The sequence below is a fragment of the Saccostrea echinata genome, unplaced genomic scaffold (genome assembly GCF_033153115.1).
Source record: "Saccostrea echinata isolate AGI-Se365-2 ecotype Australia unplaced genomic scaffold, CSIRO_AGI_Sech_v1 ptg000056l, whole genome shotgun sequence".
NCBI classification, from domain to species: Eukaryota; Metazoa; Mollusca; class Bivalvia; order Ostreida; family Ostreidae; genus Saccostrea; species Saccostrea echinata.
The window spans coordinates 20,820,387-20,842,763 of NW_026889805.1; the positions used below are offsets into that span (position 1 = coordinate 20,820,387).

At 33.6% G+C, this 22,377-nt stretch overlaps 1 protein-coding gene across 2 annotated transcripts; it reads left to right on the top strand.

Moving 5' to 3' along the window:
• The first annotated feature begins 4,297 nt into the window (after window positions 1-4,297).
• LOC133173761 (B-box type zinc finger protein ncl-1-like) lies at window positions 4,298-21,320 on the top strand. 2 transcript variants are annotated; one of them, XM_061308787.1, is made up of 2 exons: window positions 4,298-4,380; window positions 12,786-21,320. In XM_061308787.1, exon 2 carries the CDS (start codon window positions 12,808-12,810, stop codon window positions 15,106-15,108), a length of 2,301 nt encoding a protein of 766 aa, XP_061164771.1. In that variant the 5' UTR covers window positions 4,298-4,380; window positions 12,786-12,807; the 3' UTR covers window positions 15,109-21,320. The 2 variants fall into 2 exon arrangements, with proteins under 2 accessions (XP_061164771.1, XP_061164772.1); XM_061308788.1 differs by lacking the exon at window positions 4,298-4,380 and adding an exon at window positions 11,378-11,569.
• The last annotated feature ends 1,057 nt before the right edge of the window (window positions 21,321-22,377 follow it).

Sequence of the window (22,377 nt, forward strand, 5' to 3'; positions counted from 1 at the left end):
GTTTCCCTTTTTGATGGCATACTGTATACAGGGAAATTTTCGCCCCTTTCGCCCTACCCTCATTTGGGCGAATTTAAAACGGGGCGAATTCAAAGAATACAGTATAATTTCTTAAACAAAACTATGAGTGGGCGAATTTAAAACGGGGCAAAATTGTTTGCAAGTGTGAAAGGGCGAAAATAAAACGGGGCGAAAATAACCCTATATACAGTAGTACTGTTGAAGAAAAACATTTGAGGAGAATATGTACTATCACCTTAAAACATGTTAAAATTGCCAATATTTGTATTCCTGAGTTTATATTGTATTTCATAATGTAGATACATCTTCTTGATAAATGAACCATATTCATGGAACAATATTCAGTGTATAGATACACTTACTTATCTTACCCAGCTTTTTTTTTAAACACAATATAAAGAAGGTATCTATTGTCCACCACATTATTTTTCTGTGTTGTTGAATAAATTTTTTGATGTCATATCATTCAATGCATATTTTTCCCCCCAGAATTGAGTATATGAATTATATATTTACATCCACTGAATATTATTTCCTTTATTTCTTATAAAAACTATTGCTGTTAAGCAGTCCATAAACAACACTAAGCAAGCCACCTGCATAGGTATCTTAAGCAACGGCTGTTCCATCAATTATGCATACAATGACATACACATCTATGATACAATATTTAACGTATTTAATTTACTTTGAATGCTTTTTTAAAAAAGATATAAATATAAACAATAAAATGTCTTTCTTTGTTTGTTAGTACGGGAATTAACGTCGCAGCTACTGCAGAAAAAATTCACATAACCCGCTAACGCGGGTATGTATTTTTTCTGCAACAGCTGCAACATTAATTCCCGTACTAACAACCAAAGAAAGCATTTTATTGTTTAAATAAACTTATATGATAAACATGATAATTATGAGAAGAAAATGTATAAGTTAGCAAAGGTGAACTTGTGTGGAGCATTCACAAACTGTAAAAGCACTCCTGAACAGTGTTATTATTCATAGATTACCGACACAGCACAGAAATATAAAGTAAGAATGTGCCCCTGCAAATAATATACAATTTAGGGTCAAACGTGGTTAATTTCAGTACTGATTGTGGTAGTCAAAAACATGCATTTTGAATAATATTTTTTAAAAAAAAAACTAGATGTGTCTTAATGCCATAAATGCCCCCGCAGGCAGCCAAAATTTCAAATGTTATATTTAGTTTTAAATTTTATTCAAGCTTGACCTGTATTTTCTGGTAAAATACCTGCATACGCCAATTTAATCTTTACATACATCCCTATAAAAGTTAGAGAGTGGAAACTGAAAATTTCTAGTTCAGGAGGGATATCTCTACCAAAAATCACCAGACCCTGACCAAACTCGAACTTTGCATATATTTTCTAGTAAAATACCTGCATATGCAATTTAAACCTTGTACATACATCCCTACAAAAGTTAGAGAGCAGAAACTGAAATTTTCTCATTTTATCAAGTTCAAGAGGGATAACTCTGTCAAAAATCACTGGACCATGACCAAATTCAAACTTGACCTGTATTTTCTGGTAAAATACCTGCACATGCAATTTCAACCTTATACATACATGTGCATCCCTACAAAAGTTAGAGAGTGTGCGGAAACTGAATTTTTCTTATTTTTTTCCAAGTTCAAGAGAGATAACTCTGTCAAAAATCATTGGACCATGACCAAATTCATACTTGACCCGTATTATCTGGTAAAATACTTGCATATGCAATTTCAACCTTATACATACATTCCTACAAAAGTTAGAGAGCGGAAACTGAAAATTTCTTATATTTTTCTTAGTTCAAGAGGGATAACTCTACCAAAAATCATCAGACCATGACCAAATTCGACCTCGACCTGTATTTTCTGTGCATATGCAATTTCAACCTTATAGCATGAATGATAATTCTTGTTAATAATAATATAAACTCTCATTTGTAAACTATAATTTATATTCGTTAACTTTATAGTTTAAAGTTGCTAATCATAGTTTGAAAATTTGAATTTCATGATGAATTTAGTTGCAGTGCTACATTTATCAGACATTTGTAAAGTATAGTTTACGGTCAATAAAGTTTATGGTCTTAAAATAATTCCAACTCTAGAGAAAAAAATATATAGAACAATATATAGTTTTTAAGTATCTAAATGTCTTGACTTTTAAAAAATTGAAAATGGTCATTTGCAAAGTCAAGTCAATACATGCTGTAACTAAGGTTATTGTGAAAAAAAAGCTTATCTACCGTTTTGTCCTCTTAAAGAGGTTCGTTCCTGAGCTTTTGAGTAGATTTTTGTCTTGACCCCAATTTAAAAAAATTCTGCATATTTTTTTTTCTTACGATAAACTTGGATTCTACGATGCAAATTAAACTATATTCAGATAAAACCCCATGACTAAATTCCATACCAAAAGCATTAAGTGAGGAACTACATTTTGTGGCGGAAGGTTTTTAGAAGAAAATGGTCAATTTTTCTCTTTCAAAGTATTCGCAGTATTGTTAAGTTTGGATTCTTAAATTATTTATTAAATTAACCATCATGATTTCTATCATCAAATTTGACAAATATAGCAAATATACTGTGAAAGTCCAGAAAAAAGTAACCTAATTTAAGCTTAAAATTAACACTTTTTTAGTAATATCTAAAAATTAACATTACAGACGCCCACATTTAATTCAATTTTCTTTTCTGAATATATAAGATAATTTTAACCATTCTGCTTAAATTTAGTAAAATGTCATTACTTTCAAATGATTTTATTGCTTGTTAAAAAAAATGACACTTTTTGAGTGCAGATGGGTCAAATAATTGACCATGCCAAGTAATTTGAAGCTTTTTTGATATCACAAATTTTAATGTGTCTTTTCAAGATGAAATGAGACTGTGTGTGTTCCCATAATTTATTTGAATAAAAAATATTAGCGGAAAAACTTATAAAAATTGATTTATGTGTTAGACCTAATTACAGTGCAAAAAGGTCATATTTAATACTCCGTAGCGCCAAAAGAAGCGCAGTAACCCCCATTTTTTGTGTTGATTTTTGATTGAGCTATGTGTGTACATTCTAAAAATATACTTGATAAAAAAAATTCTCATTACTTTTGATAACAGGATCCAACCTCCTTAATGATTTTGGCACTGTACAATTATATACGGTTGTGCGCAAACTCTGATGATCTATTTTCTTTCTTCTTTTTTTTTTTTTTTTAATTTTTTGTCGGTTAAAAATTTCTCGTGACACCCCCCCCCCCTGAAATTGCTTCTTACGGACCTGTTTAATTTCCAGTAGTATAATAAACCTAATTTATAATCGGCAAAAGAACTCAATTTGTTAATTTGGCGTAGCACACATATTGTTCCCGGCGACAATATGTAGGCCTACATGTATAATTTGGCAGCCGGCTTCAACATATGTGATGGACAATTAATCATGTGAGCAGAAAGGGTAGGAAGATAGGCTCGTAGCAACGATTTCAAAGGGGGGGGGGGGACTTCCCAGAAAAATCTGACAAGCAAAAAAAAAAAATCCTAATTTGCTGTCCAAACTATCCACATCCTGGAATTTGCCCGTACTAGAACTTACAACTACAAAAAGTGGGGCAGGGGGGGGGGGGGGCGCAAACAGCATCTATAAAAGATAAATTTACTATAGCAAAATGCTACACTCAGAAAAAAAGTGGGGGAGCCCCCCCCCCCCCCCCCCCCCCGCGTTCTACGGGCCTGGAACATACGTTGCATACCACAACAGGATACAATTTCTATACCGTCACATCTTCCATTTGATTGCATGGGCGGACTAAAGAATTTTTTTTCAAAACGAGGGTGTGGGACGGGGGTGAGTACATAATCAGTGAAAAAAATATACCCCCCTCCCCCCCCCAAAAAAAAAAATCTGTCAAAACGTCTCATGGATATGTCAGTCGCTTTCTTCATGTACCAAGACGTACATGACTTTTCTTAATTACCAATTTACGGGGGGCCCGTGTTCTCTAGGATGAGAGAATGGAGCCCCAAGGTAATTTTTCCGTCCGATCCCCCCCCCTTTTTTTAGATCCTCTATTTTACATCCTATACAGATCGGGTTATCATAACAAAGGTAAATATTTTTTAAAAGATTTCATTATTCCCGCCAAATTTAATGGGATTTAAACTCGGGTAAGCCGTGTTGACCACTAATCAGGCCCATTCTCGTCAAACAAGGTACACGCCGATAGGAGGCGCGGTTTCCTAATTAATTCAATCTCATATGCATATTCACAACGAGGCTTCGATATCTTTTTTCAATGGCGGGACGCTAAGACGCACATGTCTTCCCTCGAGATCAGATCACTAATTTAACTCACCAAGTAAGTAACTGTTAATTATTTATACATGTATGGACTCTTCATAAAATGTTGTATCTATGGTATAAAAATATTGTAGATCGGGTGTGTCGATTAGCCATTGTGATCCTTATAAGCTTTCCGGTCATTGTGTATTTCAAAACATGGCGTTTACAACATGTCAAAAAGAACTGTCTAAGAATAGAATGACATGTGTTGAAATTAATGAACGACAGTGTGTTTAGTAAATTTTCATTGGTGTGACATTCTGTGGTTATTGAATTAGTGGTTCGTTGTTGTGCTGAAGTTTTCTCTTTGTTTATAACGTTACTTTCATTGTTTTGAAATCAAGCATGTTTTCAACATGACCAAGCATAGTTCATTTCTGTCGAGGATTTTGATTGGTTGAAGTTTCAGAACTCTGTCTTTGTTATTCATTTTAGTCGAAAAATAGACAACAAACTAGAAAAAATAGTATCATTTTGAGCACTTGTCATCTTAATGTTAATATTTTAGTCGCACGAAACTTAAAGTTGTCATCAGCTTCTTTGTTGATGCAGTCGCCGGGGCAATGATGCCAGAGCTGATTCATGTTATTGTCGTGGATATTTTATGAGTCACTTAAACAAAGCAGATCTCTTTGTCAATTTAACACACTGTGTAGGAATTTTCTTTGTGTATTTCACTTGAGTAATATCCCTAGGAAATCAGGAAATTGTGACATTTAAAAAAAACTAGGTCAAACAATTTCTTGTTTCCTTTCTGTTGCCAGGATCCAGGGATGGTATTTTGTCTTTTACTGGGGATACACCCATTTGGTGATGATTAACACTGACACTTTAGAGCAGTCTGACTTTTTCTTAGCATAACCATGGATTAAAACTTTAAATATATCCAGATGTCAATAATAACTGGAGATGATTTTTAATTGGTCAACAATGAAGTAAGTTCTACTCTAATTTGTCACTTATGCAATTAGGCCAATATGAATTTCACAGTTTTTAATTTACTATGGAGGTGAGAAACTTCCTCAGGTAGTTTTAATTAATAAGCAGGAGGTACTCTTATTATCAGTAATTGTGTCATTTAACATAAATGTATTTAATATAAGGTAATATGAGGTCCATCAGTTCTTTCTGAGATTAACTTTAGAGACAAAGCATCATGCCTTCCTTTGAATCTTTTTTGGAAAGGTTAGTTGATATGAATTTACATAATATGTTTTCACCTTGTAGGTCAGTTTCTATCAGTTTCTATGATACTTATAGGATTATATTCTATTAATGTATAAGTGAAGGTAAGGTGATCTGTTTAAAAAATGAATATAGAAAGTGGTTTTGTTGCACATTGTGAAATAAAGTTAAATAGCAAGACAGATTTAAATAACTTAATATTCTGCTTAAATGTCTGTTGTAAATCAGAAAAGCATACCATATCGTAAATAGATATTCTACCATTTAACATTTAAATATAAAGCTGTTGAAGTTGAGTGATGGAGGAATTTTCTGTTGAATTTAGGATCATTTGCTTGATAAAGGATGCTCATTTTGCTGAGCACTATTAATTTCTTAAGTACCTGCAAGAATTTTTTTTAAATTACATTATACATGGTGCTAAAGTTGTACCAATTTTTTTTTTTAAGGATACATAACACAAGCAAAATTTAATGCATGGATTAATATAAATTTTTTGACTGATTTTGAATAGAAATGACATAAATCCCTTAAAATATATTTAAGAAATAATAAGTTTTCTTTGATGCTAAGTAAATGTATACAAAATTTTTTCCATATTACAAATATTTTAAACATTTTTACAAAATCTTGCAAAATTTTCCCATTTATCCTGGCAAACATTATTCAGGTAACCTGTATGAATATTATTCTATGAGATATATTGCTGATATCTGAAAAAAAAGTTTGTTTGAATGTGTTAACCAAGGTTGCAAATAACACTTTAAACCTTAAGGGCCATGTGGGCCCCCAACTTTACAAGTTTTACTAGCCTACAATGCTTTTCGGGCCCACAATTTTCTGTTCACTTAGTGAAAAAATCTTTTCCTATCATTATCTCAGGTAAAAATACTTTATTATGCCCCCCTTCGAAGAAGGAAGGGCATATTGCTTTGCTGCTGTCGGTCGGTCTGTCTGTTGGTCCACCACAGTTTCTGTTCATTTTCTTGGCAGAGGTTGCACATACTGAAATGAAATTTGGTATACAGATTTATCATAAAAATATCTAGGTCAAGTTAGCTAGGTCAAGTTCTGTTTTGGGTACAATTGAGCAATTTTTGACAGTTATGCCCCTTGGACTTAGAAAAATTCCAATTATTTGTTTAAGGGGGGCATAAGTGTTTCACAAACATATCTTGTTGTCCACAGTATTTCTTTTCAATTTTTCCTGCAGATTTTGACACCACTTGTATGAAATTCCCATGTTTTCATTCACTTCAAGGCATATATTTTGAATTATATGTTTCTGTCGTAAAATTACAGAAATCATACTCTCCCGACTTTCATCATGAAATATTTTAACCCACGGTAGCAGCAAAAGATCAGAAAACGTCTTTCGTACATACTTATTTCAGGAGGAAAATTAATGAGTATAAAGCTGCTAATTGTGAATAATACACAGTGCATCTTAATGGGATATGGACGAAAACCCACTACCACTGATACATATAAAGAATTTTCATACCTTTACTTTGGCATGATTCTTGGTTTTGAAAATGTTTTTTTAGGAAGAAAACAATGAAAACGAAAGTGCATGTAATAGTAGAACCAAACCACGATCTGGTTCCGGAAAAGGTCCGACAAAATTCTTACTTGCCATGTGAGCGATAACATCCTCAAGAGTTGGTCACCTACAGGCAAAATTACTCACATTTGCGAGTGGTTATTTGCAACCCTGTTAACTGTATTTTGTATCTTTTACAATATACATTTTAATTTTGCAGAATATTTGGCAACATTAAAACCTTGGGTCTTTCAGTTATACTGGTTCCTAAAAAAATATTTAGTTTAAATAGTTTTGCATCTTTTAAAATATAAATTATTGAATTGCCAATAATTTCCACAGTATTATTTTATTCTACAAAGTTTTGAATTTAAACAGCTAGGGGATGAAAAAACTAGTTGATTTGGGGGAGTGATCAGAAATATTCTATTTGCTTATCCTATCAGAAATATTCTATTTGCTTATCCTTTGGGCAAGAAATTTATCTAAAAGGCTGCTATTTAAACTTGCTTAGACAATGGTTATCCTAGTTGCCTTGCCAACCCGCCACAATGGTTTCATAATCTGGATTTCTCTTTGACCCTTTAAAGATTTCAGGTAGATTTTCATAAATTTCAGGTTTAAATGACTGGAAGTAAATGACCTGTCTCCCTCCATTTACTTTATTCATGAATTTGTAGTGTACAGTAATCTTCAGTGTACTAGGCCATATAAAATTAAATTTAGATTTTCATCCCTGCCTGCCTCTCTCAATTTAAGTGCCCCCATCCTGTTTTTAAGTTTTTTTTGTTTGTATCAAAAGTATTTATTACTTTTAAAGTTTTTTACTCTAGAAGAATCAGTCAAACTTAAAGAGTTACCCCCCGTTTATATTAAAAGTCGCATTTATATTAAAAGTCGCGTGACACTGTTTATAGCACAAAAGCCATGTAGAGAATGGAGAAAAAATTGGCAAGAAAAGCAGTTTACCTATATATACGAAAAAGATGATTTGCCAGTTTAGAGAAGGCAGAAAAAGCAAAATTAACACTTCAATATTTATTACTTTGATACATATCTAAATACCGTCAGTAAGCTTTTAAAGATATCAGAACAAAGTAAAAGTATAGCAAAACAAACAAAAATAAATTACAATTTTAAAAAATTTAACAACTCACAGCGATTGGCAGTTGTATGTTACTTTGTATTTTGAGGGAAAAAAAAAGGTTTCTAAGAAAATGGTCAACCTTAGAACTGTTCAGCATAGGCTATTCTATGCAATAATTTAAGCACACTGGTTTGCAAAATGATGATATTGAATGTGTCAAGATTAAAAAATTGGATGCACATGTATTATTAAAGGACAGTGGAAATCTATAATATTTTTGCACAAAACAAAAGAGTTGGCCAAACTTAAACATATTTAGAGCAAGCCATTGAGAAGTATTGACTACCAGCAACAGCATGTGCAATTTATTGGGATCCACGCCCCATTTCATAGCAGCAGTTGTGTGTGGCATGTGTCGTATGTGTGTTTTTGTAAAATCATAAACAGTGAATGTATAAGAAGAACTTTTTTTTTTTAGAAATTTATTAAAAGAATAAATGATAAAATCTATCCATATTGTGAGAATATTATATAAGAAAAATATTAATTATGTAGAGATTGTAGACATTTTCAATAATTAAAAGTAAAATTTGCCCATCTGGCCCAATTTTTAAGCAAGTTAGGATGAGAATCTACAGTTAAATTTATGTGGCCTTTTGCTGATTTTTCTAGATTGTGTTTTAGTCATCACATTTTTTTCTGAACTGTCTTGTAAAGGTCACCAAAGCAACCAAATTAATTATTGTGGAATTGGTCACATTGTACCAGTAGCTTCCCTTGTAGGTATTATGTAACTGTTTAGCACAATTTATAACTGAATCATCGTTGCTTCAAGACTTTTTAAATGATTCCAGTATCTGGGCTCTTCTCTGTTTAAATTTTATTGTGAAGAATTATATGCATGGTCACATCTGTTATCCTACCAAAGCTATGTGCATATATAGAGTTAATGTACATACAGTGTTCGAGATATGTATATGACATAAGGGGAAGGACTTACACTTATGGGCACTTAATTCAAGTGTTTCCAGAATCAGCTGTTCACTGTAGCCATCTCATTGTTAGGATCAGAGAGAGAAGGATTTACACATACATGTATGTAGATGTGGAAATTTGAGATGCATTGTTTTCAGTGCATAATGCTGTAAGCACCATGATTTGAAAAAGAAAAAGCATTTGTTTTAAAACCTTATATCCATACAAGCATAATATATATACAGGCAAGAAAAACAAGGTAGAAAATTTTATAGTACTATATTTTGGAAAAAAAAAAAAGAGAGAGAGAGAGAGAGAGAGACTTTTCTGAATCCTGTTGACAAGCTTGTTATTTGAATGATGAGGTTGTGATTTGATAGCAACATCTCACAAAATCCCTCAAGTATTTACATGGTTTGTCAAAAGCTAATATAACACTATGGTTTAAATGAATTATGAAAGTGATATAAATTAGGGAATAACTATCTTCTATTTTGGTATTTGCGACTGTTAATGCCGATTTAACTGTCCAAAACTGGGTTTTATCGGCAACACATAAGCGGAGCCGGTAAAATGGATGTTTGAGACCGTTAAATCAGCATTACTGGTCGCAAATAGCAAAATAGAAGATAGTTATTCCCATTCTAATGCAATCTATGCATTTTGTTTGATGTTTACATTTTATTTTGTTGAATTTTGTTTATATATGAAATACATCATGGAGCATTGTGTTTTTGAGTTGCTCTATTATGATGTCACAATGAAAAGCTTTCGTTCTCATTAATGCTCCTTTTACTGCTTCAAACATCAGTGTATTAGCCAATCAAAATGTGTTTTACAAAACAATTGCATTAGAATTCTTTTTATCTGGTTTTATGAAAAATATTGTACTCGGAAAATCTTAACAGAGGACCTTACATAAAAAACCATGTTTGTGTTTATAACCACACTGACTTGCATCAAAGACCACAGTGTAAATTTTTTTTTTAATAAACATTTCTTAAATGGGGAAAGGGGGGGTTAATTTGATGTCATCTTGTCATGTCATAATGCATTTGACAGAGCCTTGGGAAGGGGGGGGGGGCTTGCTTCTGGAACTGGAATGCTTCTGAAGCCATGTACTGATTTTTGCTTTATAGATATTTGCTAAGTTTTGGAGGATTGATATTTTTCAGATCTTAAGAAAATCAAATGATAATTAATTTTAGCATTTATGCCGTTATAATTTTTTTTTGAAACTATAGTGATAGAGTAGCTACCATCTGCTACTAAAATTTCCTTTGATCTGTTTTTGCTGACGGCAATTCTGAATTAAATGACTTTTGTGAATAGTCCAGTGACCAATATTAAGATATGTCTCCGCTGCAAAACTAAAACCAACACATATAAAACAAATGACTGTCTTCATTTTTTTTTTAAAGGAAGAAAGCATATATGTATTTTAATTTAGCTTAGAATTAACTCACTTGAAAGTTGGAAACCTGATTTTTTTTTTGATTTTTTTTTTATCCTTTTATTCAGTTTATGAGTACAAAGACATGAGTTAACAATTGATAAATTTTGAAAAGAGAATAATCCTATAATAATTATAATAATAAAGTTTAATCCTGTGGTGACTGCCATTCTTTCAAGTCTAAGATAGATCTAGCAATACATGGCAGATGTTTTGTTGTGCCCCACAATATCATTTCTACATCACTATACAGATGACAAATTGAAGCAGAAAATCATAAGGAACTCGGTTTCTCTTTGTTCCCAAAATTTGAAATGCATCACTTAACACCTGTATCTAAACAAAGAAACATCAGATAAAAACAATTATATTCCAAGCAGACTGCAAAAATTGTAAATCAATATTCCAAAATAAAAGTGATGCAGGGTATTTGAGGAAAACTCTGATTTTATCCCAAAGATGAATGCTTAATTTATGCAGGTACAACTGCTGAGTGGCTGGTTAAAGTGATTGTCATTTAAAATCCTTCCCCAATAATAATTCTGCATCACAGAGTTTATTGGAGGATGATCAAGCCTCTGCCTGCCTGCTAAGCACTTTGGAAAAATGTTTCACCAACATAATGAGTCATGCTTTCCGTCTGGTGATCATTTTGAGTCATAACCAGGTCTCTTGTTGGCTTGCCATTTTCTCTCCAAGACTAGTGTGTCATTCTGAAAAAAAATTGTCAGACTGGGCAGTTTGAAAAAATCTGACACAGGAGGATCTGGTTGTGTGGGTTTTTTTTTTTGTTCTAAAGAAGCAGCTAATGGTTTATTCAGCAGAGCATTTGGAGAAATTATTTACGCCTCAGTAAGGCCCCATTTCAGACACACCTGCAAAGGATAATACAGTTTCAGGCCAGATTTAACTCTGCAGAGATTTTGTGATTGAAACCAATAATGGAATTCATGGTTCTTCAGGTGATATCAGGGATATTTAACTTTTTTGTTTGTTAGTTCATTTGTTTAGTGTTTGTGTACATGGTGTATGTATATTTATTTATAGAACACAAAAAAATAGTTTCCTGTACATCCAGAATCTTAGTTTTTTTCTATAATTATAGCAGCTTTTTATTTATGAGCATAACACAGGCTATTTAAGTTTTGCTTCATGAGATTGACAAGATACAATGTTTCACTTTATAACTTTAATTTCTTTTTGGAGATTTGATATATGAATACACGGTCACTGGCCTTGTTTGTTTACCAGAAAATTAATGTTTAGGTATTTAGCCATGGGAGTGAAGTTCATGTGTCATTTAAATGAATGATCATGTGAAGTGATAACCTAAGTTAACAAAAAATGTAGAAAATGGTCATTTACACTCAAACTGTTTTTCACTAGGTTTTGGTAATTTGAGGTAATTGTGATTTTCAGTTATTATATTAGGATTTTATTGTTAAGCATACAAAGAGGATCGCATTGTCAGAATGAAATTCAATCTGTTAGCATAAATTTTATTTACATTATGATCAGCGTAGAGTTAGTCACACTATTTTTAAACACTCAAGGAACAAAGAAATGTTTTTATGAGACTTTTGGCCTCTTTTTACTTGTGTGGTTCATTAAAGAACATCAGCCGAATTAGAGGTCAAAGGCCCCAAAAGACACAGTGAGTTGTGCTCTCCCAATCTTGACTGTCTGTTCTTACCAACAGTAGTGACTGCAGCCAGCAGTTATAATGGCTGCTGAGATCAGATAGGAAGGATCTGGTTACAGTATAAATCTGCCACAAATCTTTGTTCTACTGATGTTGTTGTACAATCATGATAATGCTAAGAGTCTAGGGCATAAGTTTGCTAATGCATATTTATGTTCTGATCCAGACAATTTTTTCCCTTGCTTTCATTTTATGAACTTTCATGGTGACAGTAAATAAAATTTAGAAGTTTTCTACCTCAAGGCATTATATAAATTCATCCACTTCAAAAATAGTACAAAGCTACTGTGATAAATATAGTAATTAATAATAAATTGTCAAAATAAATAAATGCAATACACTGGAATAAAGATTGTGATTGCTATAATTATTATGAAAGAAAATTATTACTGAACTGTTATCTAAGGAAAATCAACCAGTTGGCATAATGATCCACTAATTAAGCTATGTATTTATGCATTTATATTTATTTTTAGGTGCAATTTGAAACGAGACATCATGTCATCACCCACACCATCCCAAAGCGATACAGTCACCACGGCCTCTACCGCCTCCAACTCGTCCGACAGCGAGATGGAAAATGCCAATGGGCCTAATACCCGCTGTTCAATTTGTCAAGAAACATACACTATACCCAAAGTCCTCAGCTGTTTTCATACATTTTGCCAACCCTGTCTCGAAAAACTTCAAGAAGTTGCAGACAAGATTAGCTGCCCAGAGTGCCACCAAGACACATTCCTTGGAGGTCAAGGCTTGACAGGTCTCCTGCCCGATTACGCTGTAAGCAACCTATTGGAAACCAACGCATTAGATACAAGTGCCTTACACTGCACAGGCTGCAAAAGCAAAGAAACCAACGCTGTTGCAAGGTGCTTTGATTGTGCAAACTTCTTGTGTGCCAACTGTGTCATGGCTCACCAGTTTATGCACTGCTTTGAGGGACATAGAGTAGCTAGTCTGAGTGAGATTCAAGGCAATAAAGATGAGAATGGCAGTGGCAAGTCAGAGAAACCTATCTACTGTCCCAGACACAAGACAGATGTGCTAAAGTTCTTCTGCAAAACCTGTGTACAGCCCATCTGTAAAGAGTGCACAGTTTTTGACCATGGGAGAGGCCATGACTGCTCATTTATCATGGACATCGGAGAAAAGCAGATGGAAGTCTTGCAGAGAATGGAAGAGGATGCGAAAAACAAAGTCAACGAACTGCGTGTAGCAGCCAAAGGGATAGAACACATTTCTAGTCGTCTGCAGGTGCAGTACCATAAAGCTCAGAATGATATCAATGACACGTACAACTTTTACAGAGCAATGCTGGAGGAGAGAAAACAAGAATCTCTGAAGGAGCTGGATCAGGTTTTCAATACAAAGCAAGTTGCCATTAGTTCCTTAGCCCAGAAGATCCAAGACAACATCGATCGTCTTTTCCAGGGATGTGAATTTGTTGACAAAGTTGTCAAATATGCAAGCATCACTGAAGCTTTGATGTTCAAGAATTTGGTGGAACAACGATTTCAAAATATGTTCAACTTCTGCCCCGATATCAACAATCATATGTATTTTGATATCGAGTTTGTGTCCAACTTTCAGGCCATCACCACTGGTGTACGCAACACATTTGGATACATCCGTGAGGCTGAAGACATCATTCCTCCAGTACAGAAACCACCTCCAATTGCCCGACCAAATGGTGTCATAACCACTGCTACCACCTCCACATCCTCCTCACCACCCCTAACCAATGGCCATATCTTTGAGACTCCCATGCTGTCAAAAGATTTCGGTGGCTCTCAGAATAGCCTCATATTTCCACCCGCAGATACTAACATGTATGAAAAATGGTCTAATGGAATGGACATTTTTCAGAATGGAATTGATGTGTTTTCCACCAGTGCTGATCCACTCTTTGACATATCAACTAAGCTTAACCTTACCAGTCTGTACCCACCTAAGTCACAGCTGAAGCGACAGAAGATGATCTACCACTGCAAATTTGGAGAGTTTGGTGTCATGGAAGGACAGTTCACAGAGCCAAGTGGGGTAGCTGTTAATGCACAGAATGACATCATTGTTGCCGACACAAATAACCACAGGATCCAGATCTTTGACAAAGAAGGAAGATTCAAGTTTCAGTTTGGAGAATGTGGCAAGAGGGATGGTCAGCTGCTTTATCCAAACAGAGTTGCTGTAGTGAAATCTTCAGGAGACATCATTGTCACTGAAAGAAGTCCAACCCACCAAATACAGATCTACAACCAGTATGGACAGTTTGTTCGTAAATTTGGTGCCAACATACTCCAGCATCCACGAGGAGTGACTGTAGACAACAAGGGAAGAATTGTCATTGTGGAATGCAAAGTCATGCGAGTCATCATCTTTGACCAATTTGGAAATGTCATCCACAAATTTGGCTGTTCCAAGCATCTTGAATTTCCTAACGGAGTCGTCGTTAATGACAAGGAAGAAATTTTCATCAGCGATAATCGAGCTCACTGTGTGAAGGTCTTCAACTACCAGGGTGTCTTTTTGAGACAGATTGGAGGAGAGGGCATTACCAATTACCCAATTGGAGTCGGCATCAACAGTGCTGGGGAAATCCTTGTCGCTGATAACCACAACAACTTCAATCTCACGATTTTCACTCAAGATGGCCAGCTTATCAATGCCTTAGAGAGCAAGGTAAAACACGCACAATGTTTCGATGTGTCCCTGATGGATGATGGTTCTGTTGTGTTAGCAAGCAAGGACTATCGTCTCTACATTTACCGGTATGCACAGATACCCGGCATTCCTATGTAATAATCAAGCAGAGACCTGCTGAATCTGGAACAAAGTGAACTCAGCGTCCAAGAGCAACTTACGGGGTAGTGTTGCTTTAGAAATGACTGGAATAAAATTCCATTTTTATTTACTGTATTACTCAAATGTTCATTTCTAGTCAACATTTGAAAATGATGCCAAGTATGGATAAGGGAAAAAAAAATAGGGGGCAAGAAAACCTTAGTATTGTAAGCCTTGTATGAGCAGTGTTACAGGCACATGTCATGTTTTTAATCATTTTGCATGCCATTACTGTTAAATTTATACAAAAATCAGTATTTTCATCAATTTTGTGCCTGTTCCAGCAGCTTTTATGAGTGTGAGCCCCCTGAAACACCTCAAGACTCTGTACACAAATTCGAAAGCCTTTTGTTCTTAATATGTGATAGCCGTGTTTTTGTTGTGGCTCTTCTTCACAATTTGTAAATGAAATGCCTGCTTTTGTAAGTTATTATTTAATAGTTTGAATTGTGTTATGTTATATATATATAAGTGTTATTTAGTCGTTTAATTTACTAGTTGTTCTTTTTCATTTTTTCCAAGTTATTAATATTTTTCTCGTTGTTGGTATTTTTTGAGGATATTACACAGAGATGGGTTAGAAATTTCACTGTGTTTTATTGAGTGTGCTTTTTTGCCGTAAGATAGGATAATCTTTTTTTTTTTTTTTTTTTTTTGAGTGCTACCTCAATGTTCAGAGAATCAAAGATCAAAATATACTGCAATTTAATGTCAACTCTCAATAAAATATGCAAAAGGAGTCAAAAATGAGGCTTCATATCCATTGATCATTATGTACTGCCTTAAAAAAAGCCATCAAAACTTAATATTTTTAATCAGATGATTTGAAAAATAAAATTTACAGAGAAAAAGAGAACAAAAGGTAGGGAAATCCAGACTTTGATAAGAAAGTGCAGGCACGTTGAGGAGTGATTAGTAGTACGTTGCTATAAAATCGGGTGTAAGGTTCTCAAGTCACAATGTAATGGCTGCAAATTTTTTTTTATAGCAAAGCATTGTATAACTAAAAGATTTTTTTTACTATGTATGTGCTCTGAAAGTGAATTTTTTGTAGCTTTAAATACATGGTTTTTGTGCAATGTTGAAAGGGGGTGGGGGTAGGAAGATACATAGCATTTTGTATTATTGTATTTTTATACTAAAAGATTTGTACTATAAGTTTTTGGCTGTTTTTTGTAATGTTATTTTAATGAGCTTTCCAAGGAAAACATCAATTTTTGTATTTAAAAAAAAAGTATGTATAAAAATATTGCTAGAATTTATTTGGTTTTTGAACAAAAATGGTCATGGCTTGCTTTCCCTGTACCAGTGTTTTTGGGTTATTTTATATTGTTATCAAACTGAAAGTTTCATATCAGTCTTGTCAAAAAAAAATTTCCATAAAAATAGTGTTAAAAATATCTTAAAAAAAAAAAAAAAATTGTGAAAAAGTTGCTTCTTGGCTTGAACATCCACTAGCATGAAAGTGCCATAGCATTTGCATTTTCCTCACGATAATTTGCCATATTGTTAGACTTTTTTTGTATTCCCCCCAACAAAACTCTACATTGCAATTTTTTTTTTTGTTAGTGAACAAAGATCAGCTTTTCATTTTCATTCATATCTACCCCATCATGTAGCAAAAGGAATGTTATAAATTTTATTGTTACAGCATGGTGCTAACCGTTAGACTTGGTCATTTCATGCTCTTTCATGCTAGTGGTTCTCAATTTTTTTTTTTGAAGTATTGTTGTACTTGAGTGTGTTCATAAACATTGATTATTTTTCTACAAAATGCTGTTAAAAAATTGTTGTTTTTGGGAGGTTGTGTTGAAATCTACCACAGTGTCTTCCTTCCTGTGTAAAAGTTAATTGTTAAGTCTACATTCATTGGCTTTGCCCAGGAAAGAAAGTAATGTAAAATTCATTTTCATTGGTTAAATTTTTTGTCAGCTAGATAGATGGATAAAACCAAATTATTACATTTTTTGCAAGTTATTCATCCTTTCTCTGCTGTTCAGCAGATTTATTACGTATGTAAACATACAATAAAGTTAAGCACTGTTTTTTTTTTTTTAATAAGGCCATGTTTTTTTTTTAAGTTGTTTTCTTTTGAGAGAATGGCTGCATTATGTTTGCAATTTGCCAATGGTGCTGAAAGCATCTTCTCCATGCACACACTCTTTCTGTTTGTAATTGACTTGAAACCATTTTATCACAACTGCATGTTCTACAAACCAGCAGACACTTAGCACTGTTCTAGACTTCAGTGTTGGTGGGAGTTTAAAGCCAGGAACATGTTCTTCTTCCCCTAAAAGAATCGAGTCTTCGGCAATCCGATGACAACTGACTGTTTGACAACATTCCTCCCCGTTTATGCTCTACTACTGTTTTTGTCGTTGATTTTAAAAAGATACGACCAATAATTATACGGTGTTCATCTATGCTCATTTATGAATCGAGATTTTTATTGAACTTTGCCTCCAGTCACATTTTTTGTTGATAATTTATTTTGTATTTGTTGACTTGTATTTAGCTGCCGTTCTGAGGGCCCTTGTGTGTATAGTCATTGCGTGTGTGTCAAATATTATGTTTACTAACTTGAAGTTGGGGGGAAATAACTGTCGTGACATTTCATTGAATGACATTCATGCAGTTTTTGTCCTCGGAGAATAGTGTGGCCTCCTTTATATATAAATATATATAATATATGTCTAATCCAAATGTTATGTGGTTTGAGAACAACTCTTCTATTCCAGAATATTAAAAATAATGGTATAAATTTTTAATATGATGATTTATTTATTGTAATTGAATATTGAAATGGTGGATTTTGGTGATTTTTAATGTATGAAATAGTTCTGGAAAGGAGGCAGTTCTCTGCCCACCACTGTTGTTGAGTGTCAGTGTTTTTGGCAATCAAGCTGTTATAACTCTGTGCCATTATATAACCTTGGTTTGTTTTTGTTTGCCCCCTTATTTATATTTCAGTTGATCGGTCATCTATGTGGTCAATACAATCATAAATTATTCTGTAGTTAGATTTTTATTATGTTCTTTGATGTGAATCCTTATTTAGTTTATCTGTGATTATAGTTTTGCCAACTTCAGGAATTTAGATAATTTTATCAAAATATACCACATTCTTTAATTTAGAAGGTGGTAAAATAGCTTGCAATTTCTCCAGGGTATTGCCATTGGCATTACATTGAAATGGCAAGGAATTCATGTATTTTTCTCTCTTTAAGTCATCTAAATTACAAAACTGGCATTATTGTATTCAAGTTAATGTCTTCTATGTTCTGTATATTGCAAGTGAGTACTCGTTTCTTATTCCTTAGTTTAAATTATATTGTTGTATTTTCTTTCTTTATTTGGAAAAGTCCCAGTTAAGCCACAAAGATCAGCAGATGATATTAATTGGGTGAAAGTGCATCCTTAAAGTGCATGTGGACTCTCTTCTTTGTTTACAAGTATTCGTGTTTTTTTTTTATGTCGTACTAATTGAGGCATCTGTCTAGACTGGGGAACCATACTGGTGCAAAGGATGATGTTCTTTGTAAAATTTAAATAGGTCCGAAGAGTTTGATTTTTTTTTTATGTTCAGATTTGTTCTACACCCCTTTCCCATCAAAGTTTTTCAGTTGAAATGCGGATTTGTTTCCTCCAGATGTAAAACTCTACAAAATATGAGGCTATTTTCCCTATTTTGCATTGATAGCGCCAAAATATGATTGGGTTCTGAATAGTAGTATAGTGTTGATTCTTACTCTATTTGTAAATGTCTTTTATTAAAATAAGATCTTTAATATAAAGTTGTATTATATAATAATATAGTTAGTTAATATGTTGTGCAGTTTATAAGTTATTCATACAGACATTTATCGTGTTGTTGTTAAATGCTTCATTCCAGTCCTGTATTATTCTGGGATATTTTATTTTATTGGATTATTTATGTTGTGTAAGAATCCAGAAAAGCAAGTTTAACAATGGTTAATCAAACAGAACATCACTCAAAATTGACAGGGAGCTTTAAAATCTAACTTCTGAATGAGACCACCCTATCAAAAAGCATCATCAACTTCACAGCAAACTTGAATAGTGAATCAGAGATTACATACATGACATAACACTACAAATTTCTCTGTGATTTGCTGCATATTTTACATCATTGCATATTTTACAAGTCATAAGAATCCCCATCCTTCGAATATATTGTTATTGTTAGACTTGAATTTTTTTTTTACAAAAAAAAAAAAGAAAAAAACAATTTTATAAAAAAAAAAAAAAGTGTTTGTTGGGACTGAATGGAATTTTTGCTTGCTTTCATCAAATTGAGAGGCAAAAACCTTTGAATGCTCTCCATAACATGGCCAAATAACATACACCATTAATGACTGAATGTGTATGTTTGAAAGGAAATTTTCCAAAGTTGTAGAAGTTTAAATGAGAATATTCTATAGAAGGGATCTATCAAGTTCATTGGTTGAAATTCATAGGATATATCAATTGGATAGGTGTGGAATCTTGATTTTGTTATTTCTTTGGAGAAATTTTGCCAAAGGGTGTTCAGCATTAATATTTCAAAGTAGCAGAGAGCAAGAAATTTTTTTTGCAATGTTGATTTTCTTTTTCGTTGATATGTTTTATAAACAAAAGTCTGCCAGTTAATCCCTTTTTTGTTGACCTTTTTATACTTACATTTACAGTTAGGTAGAAATATATGCTTATTGTCTTTAACTAATTTACCACTTTATGCAATTTTCTAGACCCCTGTACAACAGTTCAGTGTTTGTAAAGGAATGATTAGTTAAATTAATTTTGAAAGGAAATATATATCAGAGTGGAATGGCATTTACCCAGGAAATCTGGTCTGAAATGGTGGTCTAACGTTAAGTTTAGTAACCAAGATTTTTTTTTGTTATTTAGCATTTAGTGTGAATGTTTTTCTTTGTTGTAATCCTGTGTACAAAAGTTGAGTTTCTTTTAGAGTTTTGCTTTGCTGTTTTCAGTGTAGTTATTTAGATCAGTAGTTCTCACTCATGGTGTGTTAAAATGGTAATGTTCTGAAAAGGAACCATTTTATTTTGTTGTGTGTCCGATGACATGTTGAATTTGAAATGAAAGTTTGCAGATAGCTGTAAGCATTATCTGTTCAAAAGATATTCAGAACACCTGACAAAGTCACACTAGGACTAACAAGCCCTTTACCTCTAAAGCCAAAGACTAGACTACTGCAAAAAAGTATTCTCCAATTTGTACAAGTCATTGCATTGGAACATAAGTCAGTGCGCAATTCTTGCCGGTTTAAAATACTCATTCAGGGAATAAGGACAGTTGGGTGCAAGAAACACATGCATTGGTCTTTAATTAGTATGAATGATTCATTTTCTAATTTTCTTGTATCTAGAAGTCTAAATGATTGTCATTTCAGTATATTAGTGAATACGAGTTCAGGTGTCTTAATCACGTCAAATTTTTTAAGAAGTCTTCAGTGGTTGTTTCCGTCCACGTCTGATTTGGAAGCAGTCAGGGTTTTACAAGTGTTTGGCTGTGTGACTTGGTCAGGTCTTGTTCACTAGTCTTTATTTGGACCAGGATTTTTTTGCTTTTCACACATTCCATTTCTTGAAGAATTGAAGTCTTTTCCATCTTAAAGTGAATGGCTGAAAAATTCGGTTCCCATCATCCCAGGTGACCAATCATAAAAAAAAGTTTGCCAATCTGCGGAAAGGTCAACATAGCAGGATGAACCCAGAAGGTCACACACACCAGGTCTCTTTTGTGATTGGTCACCAACCATGTACATTACTGTGAGGTGATTAGTTTAGAAGTTTGTTGTTTTTTGAATGGGTATATGGTTTTTTTTCACTGTCATCCTGTTAGCGATCTGAATGCCCAGGCCTCCCAACTCAACCTGGCTGAAAAAGAAATTGTTAAAGGACACCTTATGCATTGTTTTTATACTAATTTGTGTTATTTTCTATGTAATTTTTGATGCAATAGTGCTTAGTCGTAGAACTATATACTTAGACGTTAACACTGATGGTTAAATTTTGATCTCTTATTTTGTATGTCAGGTTTTCATGTTAATATATCAACGTACAATGGAAAATTTTTAACTGTATTCACAGGTTTTTGTTATGCGTGTAAACTGAATGGAATTCAATAAAGTATTTTGTTTGCTTCAATCTTTTGTTTTTAATATAACGTCAATTTTCATACAAATATGAAGGGAAGGAAATGACAAATCAGATTCCAGTCATCCAAGATGTCAAATCTGTTGGAAATGATGTGTAAAAAATATGCAGATGAAGGACATTTCACTGTATCAACAAGGATTCTAATATTAACTATAAATACTTTGAAGTTACTCAGTTTATCTTGAGAATCTTGGTCATTGATATATTGTTTCAAATACCAGAAATAAAAATTCTAGGGTCCAAAGCCGAGTCGAAACTGTTATTTATCCGAAATACGAAAAACTTGGAAATGTTCACATTACGTACTATAAAGGATACTGTAAACCAACGTGTGAGAAATATCTGTGAGTTTCGCGACCTACTTTAGTTCGCAAATATTAATCCCTGCTAACTTTTAGTTTTGCTTTTGTAGAGAATGTTTCCCTAGTCACGAAAATTAATGGTAACAGATTGATTTCATACTGATGAATCGCGAATAAAAGATGACGTGAATAATAGTTGGTTTACAGTAGCTTGACTGTACCTACACGTACACTCAAGGAAAATATTAAGAAAATGCGGAAGCATTTTGTGTTGTGTGCAGGAGTTAGCTATAACCATGTTAAACTGGAAAACAGTATTTGAATTCAACCTCATAACCCCTTATCTTTTTGCAATATACAATGATGTGCATTAAAGTGGTGAAAATTTTCTTTTGAATGGAACTTTTTGAGCTTTTTTTTGGAATGTTGATTGTCAGTGTAACAGGAAAGGAGAAAATGTATGGCTTGACTGGGAATCGAACATCACCAGTAAGGTGCTCTACCGACTGAGCTACCCAGGCTGATATTCACGGCCCAATCCTTTACATTCCTCCCTCCTTAAATTGTTTCGCCCTCGAAGACACAATCCAAGTTCTTATTTTCCCCTTGCAGGACTTTCAACTGCAAGGCAATGGCACCAAATTAAACAAGCATTCTGAGAGTATTGCATTAGCAATACTAGTCCCCTACCGGCAAGTGTAATCTGGTTCCCGTTAAAATTGAAAATGCCATAATTCGGTCAA

Bases quoted from the DNA above. Each gene is read 5' to 3' on its own strand.
- LOC133173761 (XM_061308787.1), top strand. From the start codon at position 12,808: ATGTCATCACCCACACCATCCCAAAGCGATACAGTCACCACGGCCTCT.